The sequence below is a fragment of the Scleropages formosus genome, chromosome 1 (assembly GCF_900964775.1).
Source record: "Scleropages formosus chromosome 1, fSclFor1.1, whole genome shotgun sequence".
Taxonomy (NCBI): Eukaryota; Metazoa; Chordata; class Actinopteri; order Osteoglossiformes; family Osteoglossidae; genus Scleropages; species Scleropages formosus.
Genome location: NC_041806.1, coordinates 10,893,651 through 10,908,899, shown reverse-complemented (window position 1 = coordinate 10,908,899; position 15,249 = coordinate 10,893,651). Strand labels below are relative to the sequence as shown.

General features: G+C 40.2%; 1 protein-coding gene across 2 annotated transcripts; it reads right to left on the bottom strand.

Moving 5' to 3' along the window:
- Window positions 1–256: 256 nt before the first annotated feature.
- LOC108934731 (tyrosine-protein phosphatase non-receptor type 11-like) lies at window positions 257–14,356 on the bottom strand. 2 transcript variants are annotated; one of them, XM_018752789.2, is made up of 16 exons: window positions 13,989–14,356; window positions 12,941–13,063; window positions 11,010–11,204; window positions 9,834–10,026; window positions 9,477–9,596; window positions 8,769–8,882; window positions 7,788–7,884; window positions 7,236–7,315; window positions 6,908–7,066; window positions 6,139–6,270; window positions 5,788–5,942; window positions 5,431–5,498; window positions 4,704–4,855; window positions 4,240–4,352; window positions 3,908–4,021; window positions 257–2,330 (listed from the first exon to the last, which is right to left on the bottom strand). In XM_018752789.2, exons 1-15 carry the CDS (start codon window positions 14,000–14,002, stop codon window positions 3,952–3,954), a joined length of 1,785 nt encoding a protein of 594 aa, XP_018608305.1. In that variant the 5' UTR covers window positions 14,003–14,356; the 3' UTR covers window positions 257–2,330; window positions 3,908–3,951. The 2 variants fall into 2 exon arrangements, with proteins under 2 accessions (XP_018608305.1, XP_018608306.1); XM_018752790.2 differs by having other exon boundaries at window positions 257–2,327.
- Window positions 14,357–15,249: the final 893 nt, after the last annotated feature.

Sequence of the window (15,249 nt, the reverse complement as noted above, 5' to 3'; positions counted from 1 at the left end):
TAATACAAAAGTGACTAACACAATCCTATCAGATTGGTTGTATGAACTTTCCATTAGCCTATAAAAATAACCATGTACAGTACTAATGAACAAGGAATTACATATTTTTATAAGCAAACTAATCAAAATTATCAGACACTTATATGAAGGTGAGTTTGTTTCCATGAGCTGAAGTTGTATACAAAAAAAAAAAAAAGACAAGTATTTACAATCACAGCCTTCTTGGTAAAAGCAGGAAAGACAAACAAATGTGGGATTTTCAGATTTATTGTTGATAAAAAAAGTTATCGTTTATTTAGGCAAAAATGGCATAATATCCAACAAAAAAGCATCTAAGTTCCAGTCCAAAAATGAACTGAAGAATTTAACACATGGCATACCTGACTGACAATGACGTTTATCCTATGGTAATTGATGTGCATTGTTATAAAATACATTCTGGTTATTGCAAATGAGCCAGTTTCACGATTTATGTTACCCAGAGTAAGAAAATTCAGTGAGCTCTGTTTTTATAACAATGGTTACAATTCCAAAAAACAATGCACTGATCAGAGAAATATGCAAGAGGAGGGGACATACACTTATACCATAAAAATAAATTTATGACTTGGCTAAACATTTAGGAAATAATAAAGTTGAAGATCTGAAACCCAGGATCACGATTAAGGAAGTCAATGAAGATGAAGACCCACATTTTAAAACAAATGCGCGCGCGCACGCGCGCGCACACACACACACACACACACACACACACACACACACACACACAAAAACAGCTTGGCTCATTGACAGACTGCTTCAGTTTCTTTACCTTCTATAAATCACAACTGTGCAACACAGCATCTCTTCCAGATTGTGTACACATCTGGACAGTCTTATAACCAAATACAGCCAATTAACAAAGCAAATGACAAAAGGTTCAAATGCTTGCATTCCACCTGAAACACAGTGGACAGGTACTTTAACTCAATAAAGCAAATAGGAGACAACTCAACCGTTAAATTAAATATATGGTTATTACTTAAAATACTGTAGTAGTTTTAATTTTATATGTAAAACATACTGTCTGTAAGTGAAACACAGCTTTCCACTGATTCTGACAAGGCATACTAGCTAGGTGGAGAAACCAAACTGATTCCCAGAACAGAAAAATGGTGCTGTGCCTGTTATCAAGACTGTCATTCAAGTAATTCATTAAGGAATATCCACTGCAGGTGTGGCCTTGGTATTCACCTGCAACAACATTTTTAACCATCATTATATCACTTAAAAATATTACCTTACTTCTGAGGTTAAACTAAAGCCTCCAAGTCAAACAGGTCACATCGTTAAAACATACGGAACAACCAAGCCAGTTGTATCCTCCAATGTAGTTTCCAGCTTGCAATTCTTTGAAGACGATGACCTCTGAAATGGCTGCTAGCCAAAAGCTGCTGGAAATGGGCTCTTACAGGCATGTGGTTTAGCAGATGATTTTAATCTCAGCAACCTAGAATAGAGTTTCATACTTCATCTATTAATACAATTGGATGTCTTTACTGCAGCAATCTAAGTTATGTACCTTGCTGCAGGGTACGACCTGCAGGCCTTTAGGACTAGAACACAGATCCACTTTAACAGCTATGAAACCTGTCTGAAATCTTTCACTAGTGCTGAAAAGCAGTAAGAAAAGCCTTTTAAAAGAAAACATCTAGGACAAATGCAACATGTATTTTTTTATAAAGGCAGGTTATATAGGATGCTGTGCTTCAATATGAATGCAAATCTAGGAAAAATACATTCTTACTGCATTTGCGTAGGGGTATAAAAATGAGGACAAGCATCCCTTAATGCTTAATAGAATCCCTTTGTTTTTTTTTTTAAACACTATTCATAAAAGAGCCAAGGCAGAAAGTGTAGGCAGGTGGAGCGAGTTTGGCTAATAGTATCTTTGGCACAGTCCAATTCCATCTGATCCTTGCTGCTTGGCTGCAAACTTGTAATGTGTCATCCATCACTGGATTTCAAAAAAAAAAAAAAAAAATGCAGAAGCGTTGACAAAACGTAAAGATCAGAAGCTGACAAAAAGTGCTTCATTCAGTCTGCAAGCAGCAGACAAGGTCTAATGATAGAGACCTCTTTTTTATGAGCCAAGGCATTTCAGGAAATATCCTAAAAAATAGGGAACAGAATCTATTCCAACTCAAGAGATAAAGCTTCATAATGGTCACAGTGGTTTTTGACAAAGGATTAAGTTTAGATGACAAAGATGGACAAACTTCAACAGTCCAGGAGTTTCCACAACTTGATGTCCATTTCTTTCCATAATGTCTCAGGCTAAAAATAGACTTCTGGGGAAGGAAATAGTAATACTGTAAGTATCAGTATAAAAATGATAAGTCAAATAAACTAATCACAAATTATTTTTGATCATATTCTACCATGCAAGTTTTCACCATGCATTTGTAGACAAAAAAGTTCAATATATTTAATAAAGTAAGATGTACTCCATTCATTTATATGCAAAAAACTCTGAATACATTATCTGTTTTGAGGGAAAATGAAAGCATTTTTAACGATATGAGTTTTTAATCAAATGTGAAAAAACATGAACACTCTAAAACTAAGACTCTGAGTACAAAGAGTAATCAGAGTGGAAACTTACCTTTTACAGTAAACACCTGTAGCACAATGTCAGCACTCAAATGTCATTCCTTTATGTATGACTGTTACACTCTTCTAAAGAAATCATTTATTCTGCCCACTCTTTGAATACAGGCCCAAAATCCCTTATCTGAACCCACTGGGACCAGATGTGCTTTGGGGCAATCAAACACATGATTTCTGCAGTAAAATATGTGAATATTCACACTAAGTGTGATAAATGACTGTAAAATTATTAGTTTATTCATATATTACTATTTTATTATTATTACTACTACTACTACTACTACTACTACTACTACAGTAAAATCCCTATTTAACAGCCCTGGGGGCATTAAATTTTCCAAAATGGGGGTGTTTATTAGAGGTCATACGGTAGTGAAATCGATCATCATTTCTCTCCCTAAAAAGTTCAAGCAAATTCCACAAGTACATCGGGTATTACCCCCTAGCATCCTGAGTGAAAATGTGCTCGAGAATGTTGCCAGGGGTAGTGCTGGCCTTGCTGGGTGTGAAATTTCTGACTTGATGAATCTGACCACTCGCACGTGACAGACGTCGGGGAGGCGTCAGATTACGATAGTCCTGTACATTAATAAACCAGTGGATTATCTTTGTTGTTTAGAGTGTGTAAACGTGTTAATACAGTTTAACAGTTGTCAATGTCAGTGTTTTTCACAGAAGTTTGACATGTTCACATAGTTATGTTTATAGATTGTTTCATGTTACGGATTAAGGAAGAGAATGGGATTTAAAACTTGGAACCGGTAAGGTTTTTCATTCTTGTCTGATTACTCGAAAAAAATATACCGGGTATTTTCAAAAATGGGTGGGAGCGTTAAATAGGGATTTTACAGTAATAATAATAATAATAATAATAATAATAATAATAATCTGGTAAAGGAAATCGTGAAATATAGAGCATAAAAACTCCAGTACTCCTTATTTCTACAGAAGATGTTCAGTAAAGAATTCAGATATGGAAAAGTTCCAAACCGAGTTGAATACCTCTACATATAGTACATGCAATATGTGTTCATCATATCTGGTTGCCTGATGATACTGGAGAAGGGGGAACATCAGTTTTGTTGTTGTTGGCAGGTTTTATTTCTACAAAAAAACCTTTTGGCTTTCAGAGCTTTCCAGATTTTGGAATTGGAGATAAGGGATTGTGGAGCTGTATTTTGAAAAGGATCATATGTTGTCTAATTTGGTTTAGTTAACGAAAAAATTAAAAAGATACAGAGATGAAAGAGGAGCTTACCTGCAGGTTTTACGTCTAACTGGCCCACAAGCAATCAATCAATCTCATCTGTGGCCCTTGGGAGGCTGCATCAGCCCAACGTTTTCGTACACACGCGAGCTGTCCTCACACAAGCTGTGCATGGGGACAAGAGTCAGGCAGTCAACATTGGATTCTACATAATTCTTCAAGAAGCAGCAACAACATGATCAGAGACTACGTCTACTTCTAAAGGAACTACAGAACAGGAAGGGGCAGCTATCAGTCCCAAAGCTTCCTGATAGCAATCAATTCAGACTGCCTATCATGAACATTCCCCCCTCTATTTATGTGGGATGGACCTCCATACTCACTCAGCACAGAGGGGGGTTGGGGTACATGGAGGTAAGGGACTCTGGTCTCCGCCAGTCAGATCAGAGAGAGAGTATTTGATGTTGGTATACTCTCTGCCTTTAATTTTGCTTTTCTGGAAAAAAGAAGCAGAGGTCAAGATGGGAGTATTTAGAGCTTCTATGTAGCATTGTGGTTAAGAGACAGAAGCTCCTGTGTCCAAGTCAGAAAAGAGACAAAGCTAAAATGCCATGTATAAAGAACTGCTTCTGAAGATTGTGTTTGCTGAAAACTAAACAACAATAAATGGAGATCATAAACCCAAGACAGAAACAGGTCAGACTCTCCAAAGATTTGGACACCTAGACCACATTAGGCTATAAACACATTCAAGACCTGGGAGAGCTCAGAACATAAAATCACTGGCACAAATTTATTTAAAAAAAAAAAAAAAAAAAAAAAAAAAATCACTGATAACCATACAAACCTGCTCCTCTTCAATGCGACGCTGCAGCGTCTCAATGTAGTGCTGCACGGCCATATAGATGAAGCGGTACTGTGCCTCTGTCTGCACCATCCCAGAGCGCTGTGACCGCACCATCTGGATGGTCTTTGGCACATCAATGTCAGAGTCCACCCCTGCAATGTAAACACCTTCCGTCACCTCACGGATTATCTAGACAGCTAATGACTTAAACCAATCTATCTTATCTATCTTAAGAATTACCTGAATCATATCTGTGCCCTTAAACTCGGAACAACATGAAATTGACTTGGAGCTCACGCGGTTACACAGACTAGGTCCAACAATGAAAGCAGTTTGGGCAGTGGAGCTTTTTCAATGGTTGTTTGTGACTGGAACTCCAACAGTAACTTTAAAATCGTAACAGTGACTTTAAAACAAATACTGTGGTAAGATGTAAAAACAACTAAATAATGTAATGCAACATATAGACAAGTAAAAAGTTCTGATGTTAAACAAACTTGAAGAGCAGCCATCATCAGAAAGCTGGTCTCACCTTAAACATACCAAGTATCTGCAGCTGAAAACACTGACACGAGTCAAAATCCTATTATTTTAGTGGACCTTTAATAAACAACCAGTAATAATGAACAAGCGAACACTATGTTCTGTGTACTTTCTTAAGAAAGGTATCAGCCAGCAAGTTAAGTATATAAATCATATGCCTCATACTAAAGAAAGCTAAACTCACCTTTTTCTCTAATCACATCGATAAGGATGTCAATCACTATAAACGTCCCAGTTCGCCCAATACCGGCACTGCACACAGTAGAGAAAAATTTAACACAAGTCCTTAAATTCAAAATGTCTATCAGCATATCACAGCTACAATGAATGCACTCATTTCTAGCATAAGCATAATAGTAGAGGACAGAAAATTCTGGAGCTAATTCATACATGTGGTTGCAAAACAGCAATGGCAGGAATAAATTTTGTACAAGTGGAGCTGCTTTAAATGAGAAATACAAGACAAACACTGACAGTGCATCAGTAATGTACAGTGACAAATGTACACTGATGTACAAAACACTGTACAGGGAAATCTCACCTGCAATGCACAATTATGGGCCCTGCCTCCAGTATGCTTTCTTGCCTCAAGTTCACTTCCTCCAGGAAGTCCAACACACCTCCAGGGTCAGTGGGCACGCCATGGTCCGGCCAGGCACGGAAGTGGTACTGCCACACAGTACGCTCTGTGTTGCCCTGTGGCCACAGATCAAATCAGCACCAGGTTGCTGTATATAAGCTGGGAGCAACAAGTTATATCCAGCAGCCATGCAGTGCACCCATAATGCAGTACTCGTCTGAGTAAATGTAATGTATGTCTTTACAGACCAGCAGTAACGCCAGGAGGCGGTATACTCTACATGGCCATGAACAAGGTGACAGAACAACGCACCTGCCCAACCTTGGACAGCTTCAGCTCACGCAGGATGTAGTCGTGTGCCAACACTTCCTTCACGTTTCGGACACGCATGGCTCCATACTCCTTAAGTGCCGACACATCTGGCCAATACTTCACACATTTACTCTGCAGACAGAAATGGCTATGAGGTGAGCTCAATGTTCGTTATCTCAAGTACACACACACATTTTCTGAACATCTTGTCCCATACAGGGTCGCGGGGAACCAGAGCCTAACCCAGCAACTCAGGGCGTAAGGCTGGAGGGGGAGAGGACACACCCAGGACGGGACGTCAGTTCATCGCAAGGCACCCCAAGTGGGACTCGAACCCCAGACCCACCGGAGAGCAGGACCCAGTCCAATCCACTGCACCATCACGCACCCTCCTTATCTCAAGTAAATCATTATAAATAAATGTAGTTTTAAACACTGTAAAATATCCAAAAGGGAACTCTATATTAAAATGGTAGTTAACAAGCTGGATGTAGTATAGTGAAATGGGGGGGATGCCATATCCTACAAAATGAGCACAGCAGTGCTGTTTGCTTTGATAAGAGTCGATGAATCAGTAATATTGCAGAAGATCCTTTTACATGGTGGGAAAGTGTTTCAATGCCCTTATCTACAAATTTCCAAAAGCATTAAGGCAATGAGATGAAAAGTGAATTTTCATAAGGATCTGTGGTGGAACAACAGAAAATATTCGAGGACCCAGAAAGTAATGTAGACACAGGACAGGAAGGAATTAGACAGTGGCCATTACCTTGCCTCTCTCCACCTCCTTGGTGGTCATGACGATGACGTGAGAGTTCTCCTGATAAACCATTCTCCAGAAGTCGCTCACAGTGTTCTGCAGGCACCCTTGCGTGGCAATGTATCCCTTCTTCACCCTGCTATTGTTACACTTTGAATCCACAGCCGCCTGAAAAAGACATAGCGCAATGAGGACAGACACAATAAGGACATCATCTGTATGATGAGGAACCAAACATTTAAGTAATCCCAGTGGGACCTATTTAGAAAGAACCTCCCATATCAAAGATAGTGGAAGCAAAGCAATAGTGTTACGATCTGGTTTGAGAAACACGTACCACGATGATGTTTGCATTGATGTAATCGGACCCAGGTTCATTTGAATCGCCATCACTGAGTACCACACGTGTATGATCAACTTGGAGGGAAAAACAGAAAAAAACTGAGCCAAACCAGCTAAACAAGCCAAACACAATTTGAAGAAAAAATGCTTTGCATTTCCCACAGTATCAGAGTTGCTGTGTCACTGCTCTGTACAAGCAATAAGGGCAACTGAAAAAAATGACTAACAGTTGCTCATTTGTACTAGTGCAATTAGTTTTAACGCTATAAGCCAGAAAACAAATACAACAATAATCAGTACAGCAAAAGTCTGATGATTGATACAAATGTTAACTGGACATCTGAGAAAGATGGACTGCTACATAACACCAGTCAAAGTGTGCTTCAACATGAAACTTCCAACACAACTAGGCATAACTACTGGACATTACTAGTGAGTAAGTAATGTTTTGTGTGAAAACACCTGTAGGTTTAGAGAGACCATTACCCAGAAGTACGCAGTGACACAGGGAACTAGCTGTGCCTGTAAAGACTGAGAGAACACTCACAAGGCAAGATGTTCTTGTACCGATTCTTGTTCTTGTTCTCCGGGCGCTGGCCCTCCTTACGGCTATACAGCAGCTTGCACTCCTGCTGCTGCAGGGTCTGTAGATAGGAAACAGTTGGGATTCACATGGGGGTCCCCATTGTTTTAGCACTCACACACCTACAGTACATATCACTTTACTGATGTGTACCATTTCCAGCACTATGTCACGTGCTGCACACGAGAACTGGACAATCTGCCACTCAAAATGCAAAGGGTGCGCTGGTGTTTTTTGAGCTACAACAACATTTCAAATAAAATAAAATAAAATAAAAAAAAAATAAATAAAAAAATCAGTAGCTGGACACTGTGACATTTTCGTAGGTGCTTGGCCAACTAAGAGTTGTTTCTAGGGTACTTTTCAAATGACTCTCTCAGTGAGAAATGGAGAACTATGGACCTGAAGGGAAATGGTCCTTGAGAACTGTACATACCCACCCATGTTGCATTTGAAACTCAGACATCTCAACACCCTCACTGCCTGCTTGAAATCTTTCATGAAATCAGTGCAACTGCCCATTAATATGGCAGTGGGCAACCGACTGGCCAATAGCCACAAGTAGCCATTTTATAAAAATGTGTAGCTAGCTCAAGTTAATTGTTATAAATCTATGTCCACTTATTTCCAAAAATGAAATTTTAAATTACTCTGAATGTGCACCACTGACAGCATGGTGCAGTGTAACTTAGCAAAAATCTTGTGCTTGTCAAGTTCAGGTGTTGAGTATCATTAAGATTTTTTAAATAATTCAGTCAATTTTTAAATAACGTACCCATTTCTGTGGTTCACTGGCCAAAGAAATGACGAGGAAAAAAAATACTAGTTGCGAAGTCCAGCATTAATACAAGCTCACGACCCCAGAAGTGCTCAAAGTGCAAAGTGGACAAGAAGGCACTGCACAATGAAGGCTCACAGCACAATGTTCCGATTGCTAATGCTCACCTCAAACTCCTCCCAGAAGCCCTGTTTGACCTTGTCAGTGGTCTCTGCCAGCTTACTCAGCTCTCGTACCCGACTCTCAATCTCAGCAGCATTGATACGCGTTGTGTTCAGGGGCTTTGGGTCCATGGGTCATCATGACAAAGACACAACCAAAGAAGATTTCCTGTGAACCTTTTCAATACATTTACATGGCAGCTGGCTTTGTCCAGAGCAACTTAAGACACCAGTACTTACTAGCTACTAATGGAAAAAGCACATCAATGTCAATTACAGATTATTCAGACAAGGCCAGACACTTAGCATTACCCCTCAATCCACACTTACAGAATTATAAATGCAAAACCATCACTGATAAAGTACCTAGTGAAGAAATTACAGCTAAAAGCATTATTCAACCAGATATTACTCATTTAGCTGACACTTTTTTTCACAAGCAACTTAAAATGGGAGGTTTGCATCCTTACCTACTCACAGTTCTTTGGTCATTTATAGAAGCAAGGTGGTTTTTACTGGATGAATTCGGGGTACCTTACACAAGGACATTTCTGCGGGAGGTCGGATTTTAACCTGAGTCTTTTCATTGTAAGATGGCGGTTCTAACCACTATACTACTTACTGTTGCATATGTACTAGTTTTCTAGCAGACAATTAAAAAGTCCATTAAAAATCCCAATTATTCATAGCAGTCAAAACAAATTCAAGATCTACCTGTTTGAGCTGCAGAACAGTGCCCAGTGTTTCCACCATTGGGTTCTTCTTGTAATGTTCCACCAGGTCTGTGAGGGAATCAAACTTCTCTCCACCTCCGACATCATACTTCATGTCATGCTGCGTGACAGAGATGTGCTCTGGTAAATCTCTCTGCTCTTCACCACACTCACTTGAGGGTCTCTCCCCTTCAACCAGCACACTGGAACTACTCAGCCATCACTGTACATTGTCATTCAAGCACTTTTAGCTGATCCTGATTTGGGCTATATCGGCTCAGCACACTTGCTTGCATCCCCGTGAATCACCTGCCACGCAACCACAAGTTATAGAAGCAATAGGGCAATGTTAACACACCTGGCACCGGATCATGACATGGGTGACCTTGGGCTTGCCGTCACTGCCATCCGTCTTGTCATCACCAGTGCGCACGGACAGCACAAAGTCCCCCGGGTGGCTTTGACTCTCACGGACCAGGAAGCTGCCATTCTTGCCTTTCTCTGTCAGCAGCTTCTCTGCCTCACGACCTGAGAGGTGGCCATGGAACCACCTTAGGGAAGGAGGGGGACCAGGTCAACCTGCTGTTCATATTTTGCTCTGCTCTGCATCATATACAGACTTAGCTGGAAACTGTGGAAACTGAAGCCTTTACATAGTACGATTATATGCTTGAAAAAGAAGGCTGTCGGTCATTTTCCATTACATAAGAATGGATCCGTCCAGGTCTGCATTTTTAAATTCTAAAGCCTGAAAGAAGTGCAGGGCTTTATTCCGGCCCTAACACACTTACAATTCCAGGACGTGATGATTGGACAGTGAGTAGAATAACATGACTGAATGCTGGTTATAACAAAAATTTTGGGACAGCTGGTAGCATAGTGGTTAGAGCTCCTGCCTTTGCACCCAAAGGTTTGAAGTTTGATCCCTACCTCCGGATGTAGTACCCCTGAGCAAGGTACTTACCATAAAATTGTTCCAGTAACCTTACCCAGCTGTATAAATGGATAAATAATTATAGGTAGACTACTGTTGTAAGTTGCTTTGGAGAAAAGCGTCAGCTAAATGAATAAATGTGAAAACATACAGCACGAGGGGACCCAAGGAATGGAATTCCAAAAAGAAAAACTGTTCTAATACATATTGTCACCTCCTAAACAATTAACCTCTCTTAAAATTTCTTTGTTTTTTCCTATAGTTCGTTTCTTTACTGCATAGCCTGGTGCCTCATAAAACATTTTTATTTGAGGCTGGTAGTGATTTTCACCTTAAGGTACACTGCACACTCAATATAAAGGAAGATTCAGCTTATTTCAGTCCACATACCTTATTTTAGCTAAGTTGAGTAAAAAAACTAAATGCCTACCTTTTAAGTTCCACTTGTGTGCACTATTTGTGAATGAACAATTTTAATACATATATTTAAAACTGTTGGGAAAAATAGTCAATTTTTTGGCCAAATTTGAAGGGGAAAAAAAAAAAAACAACACTTATAGCGAGTTGAATGTAAAGGGCCAGACAATGTGGTATGCACACCTCTCAGATGTTGGGTCTGCACAGTTAAGTGGATACTTCAGCTCGATGACATCACCGTTCTTCTCCTTCAGCTGCCCGTGGTGCTCCATGTAATACTGAACAAGCTCTGCCAGAGTGGCAAACTTCTCGCCACCGTAGAGATCATAGTAGTCCCCAGTGTTCTGGATCTTGATGTGAGTGACTGCTCCATTCCGTCTAATGTCGGAGAGATAGGGTATCATTTGAGTAAAAGATGCCTGAGCAGGGGATTATTAGTAGTACAAAGCTTGACTGTAAGCATCACAGAAATCTCTGATAATCACGATCTTAGAGAAGGCCACATGGTGTACGAAAGAAAACAAGTCCCCAACTATGCTAGGGAGGAGAATTGGCCTGTTCTAAGATCATACACTCAAAGAAAGTATCGTCAGAAAGGACCAACCATAAATCATTACTAATCATTTGTCTGGCACTAGATGAAGAAAAATTTTGAGAGAACAACAACGGAAACAGATGTAAACATATTTTCAGCTGCAAAAAACTGAAACCTGATGCTACCTGTAACTTTTCATGCTTTCTTAATAGGTACATGAGTAAAAAAGTTATGCAGAAATTATAATTTATTATTGATCAGTATTGAAATCATTGATTAAGGCCTTTTTCAGATGGGTTTAGGTAAGACTCCCGATTAGTTCACAGTGAGATTAAAGAAAAACACTGAACAGTCTAATCACTCTGCACCACACACAGACTCACCAGCAACAAGAGTAGGTTTACCACAGGCCATGAGACACATTCTGCAATTTAGTGTGCAGGGGGGGTGGATCAGCCGACACTAAAAGAAAAGCTCCCTGAAGCTAAAGCATAATTTTGGTTTACAACTTTCTATTTTACTTCTAGATTTCAATGACACACAGACAGGATTGAAGGTGTGTACATTTGTACTCTCCATGTGGAAACCGCAGTAGCCATGCTGCTGGGGTTCTACTGCTGATCCTGCCACTGATATTGAGGTTGAAAATGTAAACAAAATTAATGTTGTATTACCATAAACCCCCAAATAACAGCTACAACTTTACAACAATTTTAACAATAAAAACATTGACAAGGGCTCATTTCTTTAATGGCTCACATTATTTACACATTATTCCCAATACTCTAAGCTGAGTGATTTTGTATTTACTTACTATTATTTAAAAAAAAAAAAAAAAAGTTTAAATAGTTTAACTCATGCTTCGAAATAGTTTAATGTGATTAATCAATTTTAAAAAGTACCTTCAAATTTAGACTTGGACCAAGAATATTTGTTATGTATACTTTAGTAACACTTAAAAAAATACAAAAATTTCAAACTAGTTGATTTCTTGTTTGAAAGGTTATTGAATCCAAAAATACATTAAAATACTTAATCTGTGCATATAACTAAAATGAAAATGGTGGTTAATTAGCATTTTAGCTCTATTATTTTAAATGTTAGGTAGCTCAGATTAAGTAACTTTACACCAGGTTCCGTCCTAGGATTTACACTTTGATCCTTAACCAGTGAGCCACATTTGCCATGGACATGTATATTTGATATATGCATCAGATAGAGACAAAAATCAACATTCTTGCTGTATTAAAAACAGCCATTGTGCCAAGAGAGGTGTTGGGAGTGAGTGCCTCAGGCTGATGGAGAAGCAGAGTGAACGCAGCGGGACACAGCTGGTAGCGCAGCAGTTAGAGCTGTTGCCTTTGGACCCAAAAGTCGCAGGCTCGAATCTCACCTGTGGCTGTAGTACCCTTCAACGAGGTACTTAGGGTAAGTAGCACTACCCAGCTGTATAAATGGGTACATAATTGTATGTAGATTAACAGTGTAAGCTGCTTTGGAGAAAAGTGTCAGGTAAATGTGAAAGTGCTGAGAGGAGCGGGGAGGCTCATGACAGCTGCTGCTTCCACTGGTCGCTCACCTGACGGACAGAGTGAAGTCCCCAGGGTTACTCTTACTGGGACGTGCCAGGAAGCTGCCATCCACTCCTCGAGTCAGTAGCAGGTTCTCAGCTTCCACACCAGTGATGTTGGGATGGAACCACCTGCAGGCCAAACCAGAGCAGGAGCCAGTAAGAGAAAGCTTACAGCTCATGGATGCAAAAGGAAGATCAAACTATGCACAGAGACATCTGCACTGTGAAATGGACATGATTCCCCAGTTACACCAAGAAAAAGAAAATTCTCAAACTCATGTAAACATTCCAGCATGTTTGGGTTACAATCAACAAATATCACATATCTGTAAATGTCCTGTACATCTAATATCTAAAGATCAAAATGATTTTTCTGGTTCTAAATTAGCTATTAAAACATATCTCCAAGTGTACATGATCTGAAAAACAGAGAACAGAAGCTGTTCACTAAGCCTATAAAAATTCAACTGTGCAAAACGTTGTCTTCATCAGTTGGATGAAAAATCAGAAGCGTATTACTCAGGTATATACACTGATCACACGAAATGTTGAACAAGTGTCATGAACAAGCTACATTAACATTTTTTCCAGCTAAAATAAAACAGGAAGGAGAATAAGGAGAAACAATAATCATATTCTGTCTCCTTCAATTAGTGTGTTACTTGGTTTTTTTCTGTTAAAAAGCTTATATCTGTTGCACTGCTTGCACAGCAGTGTAAATTCCAGCAACTCCAGTAAGTTCCTGGATCGAGGGTACCGCGGTAAACCCTGTAATTACTGTACCGTACGGCGCTGACACGGAGCAGGAAAGCGCATCTCACAGCGAATCGATCTCCACATAACATGAGACTTTGAAACTAGAACTGTCGTGCTGCGGAGACGCGGCTTCGCTTCGTTGTCTCGGTGTTTCACGTCTTCCTCACAAGTCTGATCAGCCATCGGCGCTATTCTCTTCGACCAAACACTGCGATCACTGAACCCAGAGGGTAATGAGGCACATCATCATGGTCGTCGAGCTTTGAAGCACAAGGTTACTGTCAGGACCTGTCCTTACCTTCGAGACGTCATGACTTCTGTCTTTTGTCTGTCTATTGCGCCCGCTGTTTCAACTCTTTTCCTCTTTCTCTGCCTCTCTGAGCTAGCAGCAAGCTAGCTGCTTAGGCTTGCTGCTGTCTCTGGCTGTAGGTTTGGAGTATTCCACACCTAAGCCTCATACGGTCTTAATTCCGCCCGAAGCGGCTTCGCGTCAAACTGGCTTAATCAATTCAAGGACGGACATCGGATTCAAAAAAGTTCACTTTAAGGCCTTGTTGGCATCTGCAAATTCTCGAGTCGAGAGAAGACGTCATCAAACATGCGACGAAACCAAACATCCCAGTTTGACATGCGCAGTTTGGTCCATTCGCAAATGAGGAGCTCTCGGTTACCGTGGGTCCCAGCTAAGCACACACACCCACAGTCTGAAGCCGCATGTCCCAAGCGGGGTCGCGGCGAGCCGGAGCCTAACCCGGCAACACAGGACGCGAGACACACCCAGGACGGCACGCCAGTCCATCACAAGGCACCCCAAGCGGGACTCGACCCACTGCGCCACCGCGCCCCATGGTGGCAATTCATTCATTTGTTCGCAATAAGACGCATTAGACCGTATTAGCATCATATATCGGGATCCTGTATTATTTTTACTCACAGTTCAAGTCACGATTCTGATGCAATTATTGTTACGCATGTTGTGCAGAGTAGGATTATGTGATTCGACATCATTCCGCAAATATTTAACGTACTTGTTCACTAGTGATTTCCGATACCACCGATCGTTACATCCTTCACTTTCTCTATTTCATTTCTTCTTTGTTGAAATGTTATTACTCATCACTTCTGACATGACGGTAGGAAACGGGCAAATCTATACCTAACATTATGAAAGATAGTTACATATTGGTAGAAACAAAAAATAGAGTTTAGTGTAGTTATGCACAAGTACTGGTCTCGTGTGCATTAAGGTCGAACAATGCAATTTCAGTTGCCTATAGTATTACGCCCCCTGTGCTGCATCTAATTCGAGAAGGGGAAATTGAGGGAATTGATTGCAAACTCATGGACGTATACTGCATGGCTGATACGTTCTGAATATTTTTTTTCTTTATATTTAAATGAACCTAAGTTAGAAGTCATGATGGTTTGTGAACACCGATATACGGTAGATCAACGGGTGAGGCCTTAAGACGTTAAAAGTGTGTTGTACACTGACTAATCACTACGGCGGTCCTGAACACAATCTGTGCTGGTTTATTTTCAGACTCATCTTTATTACA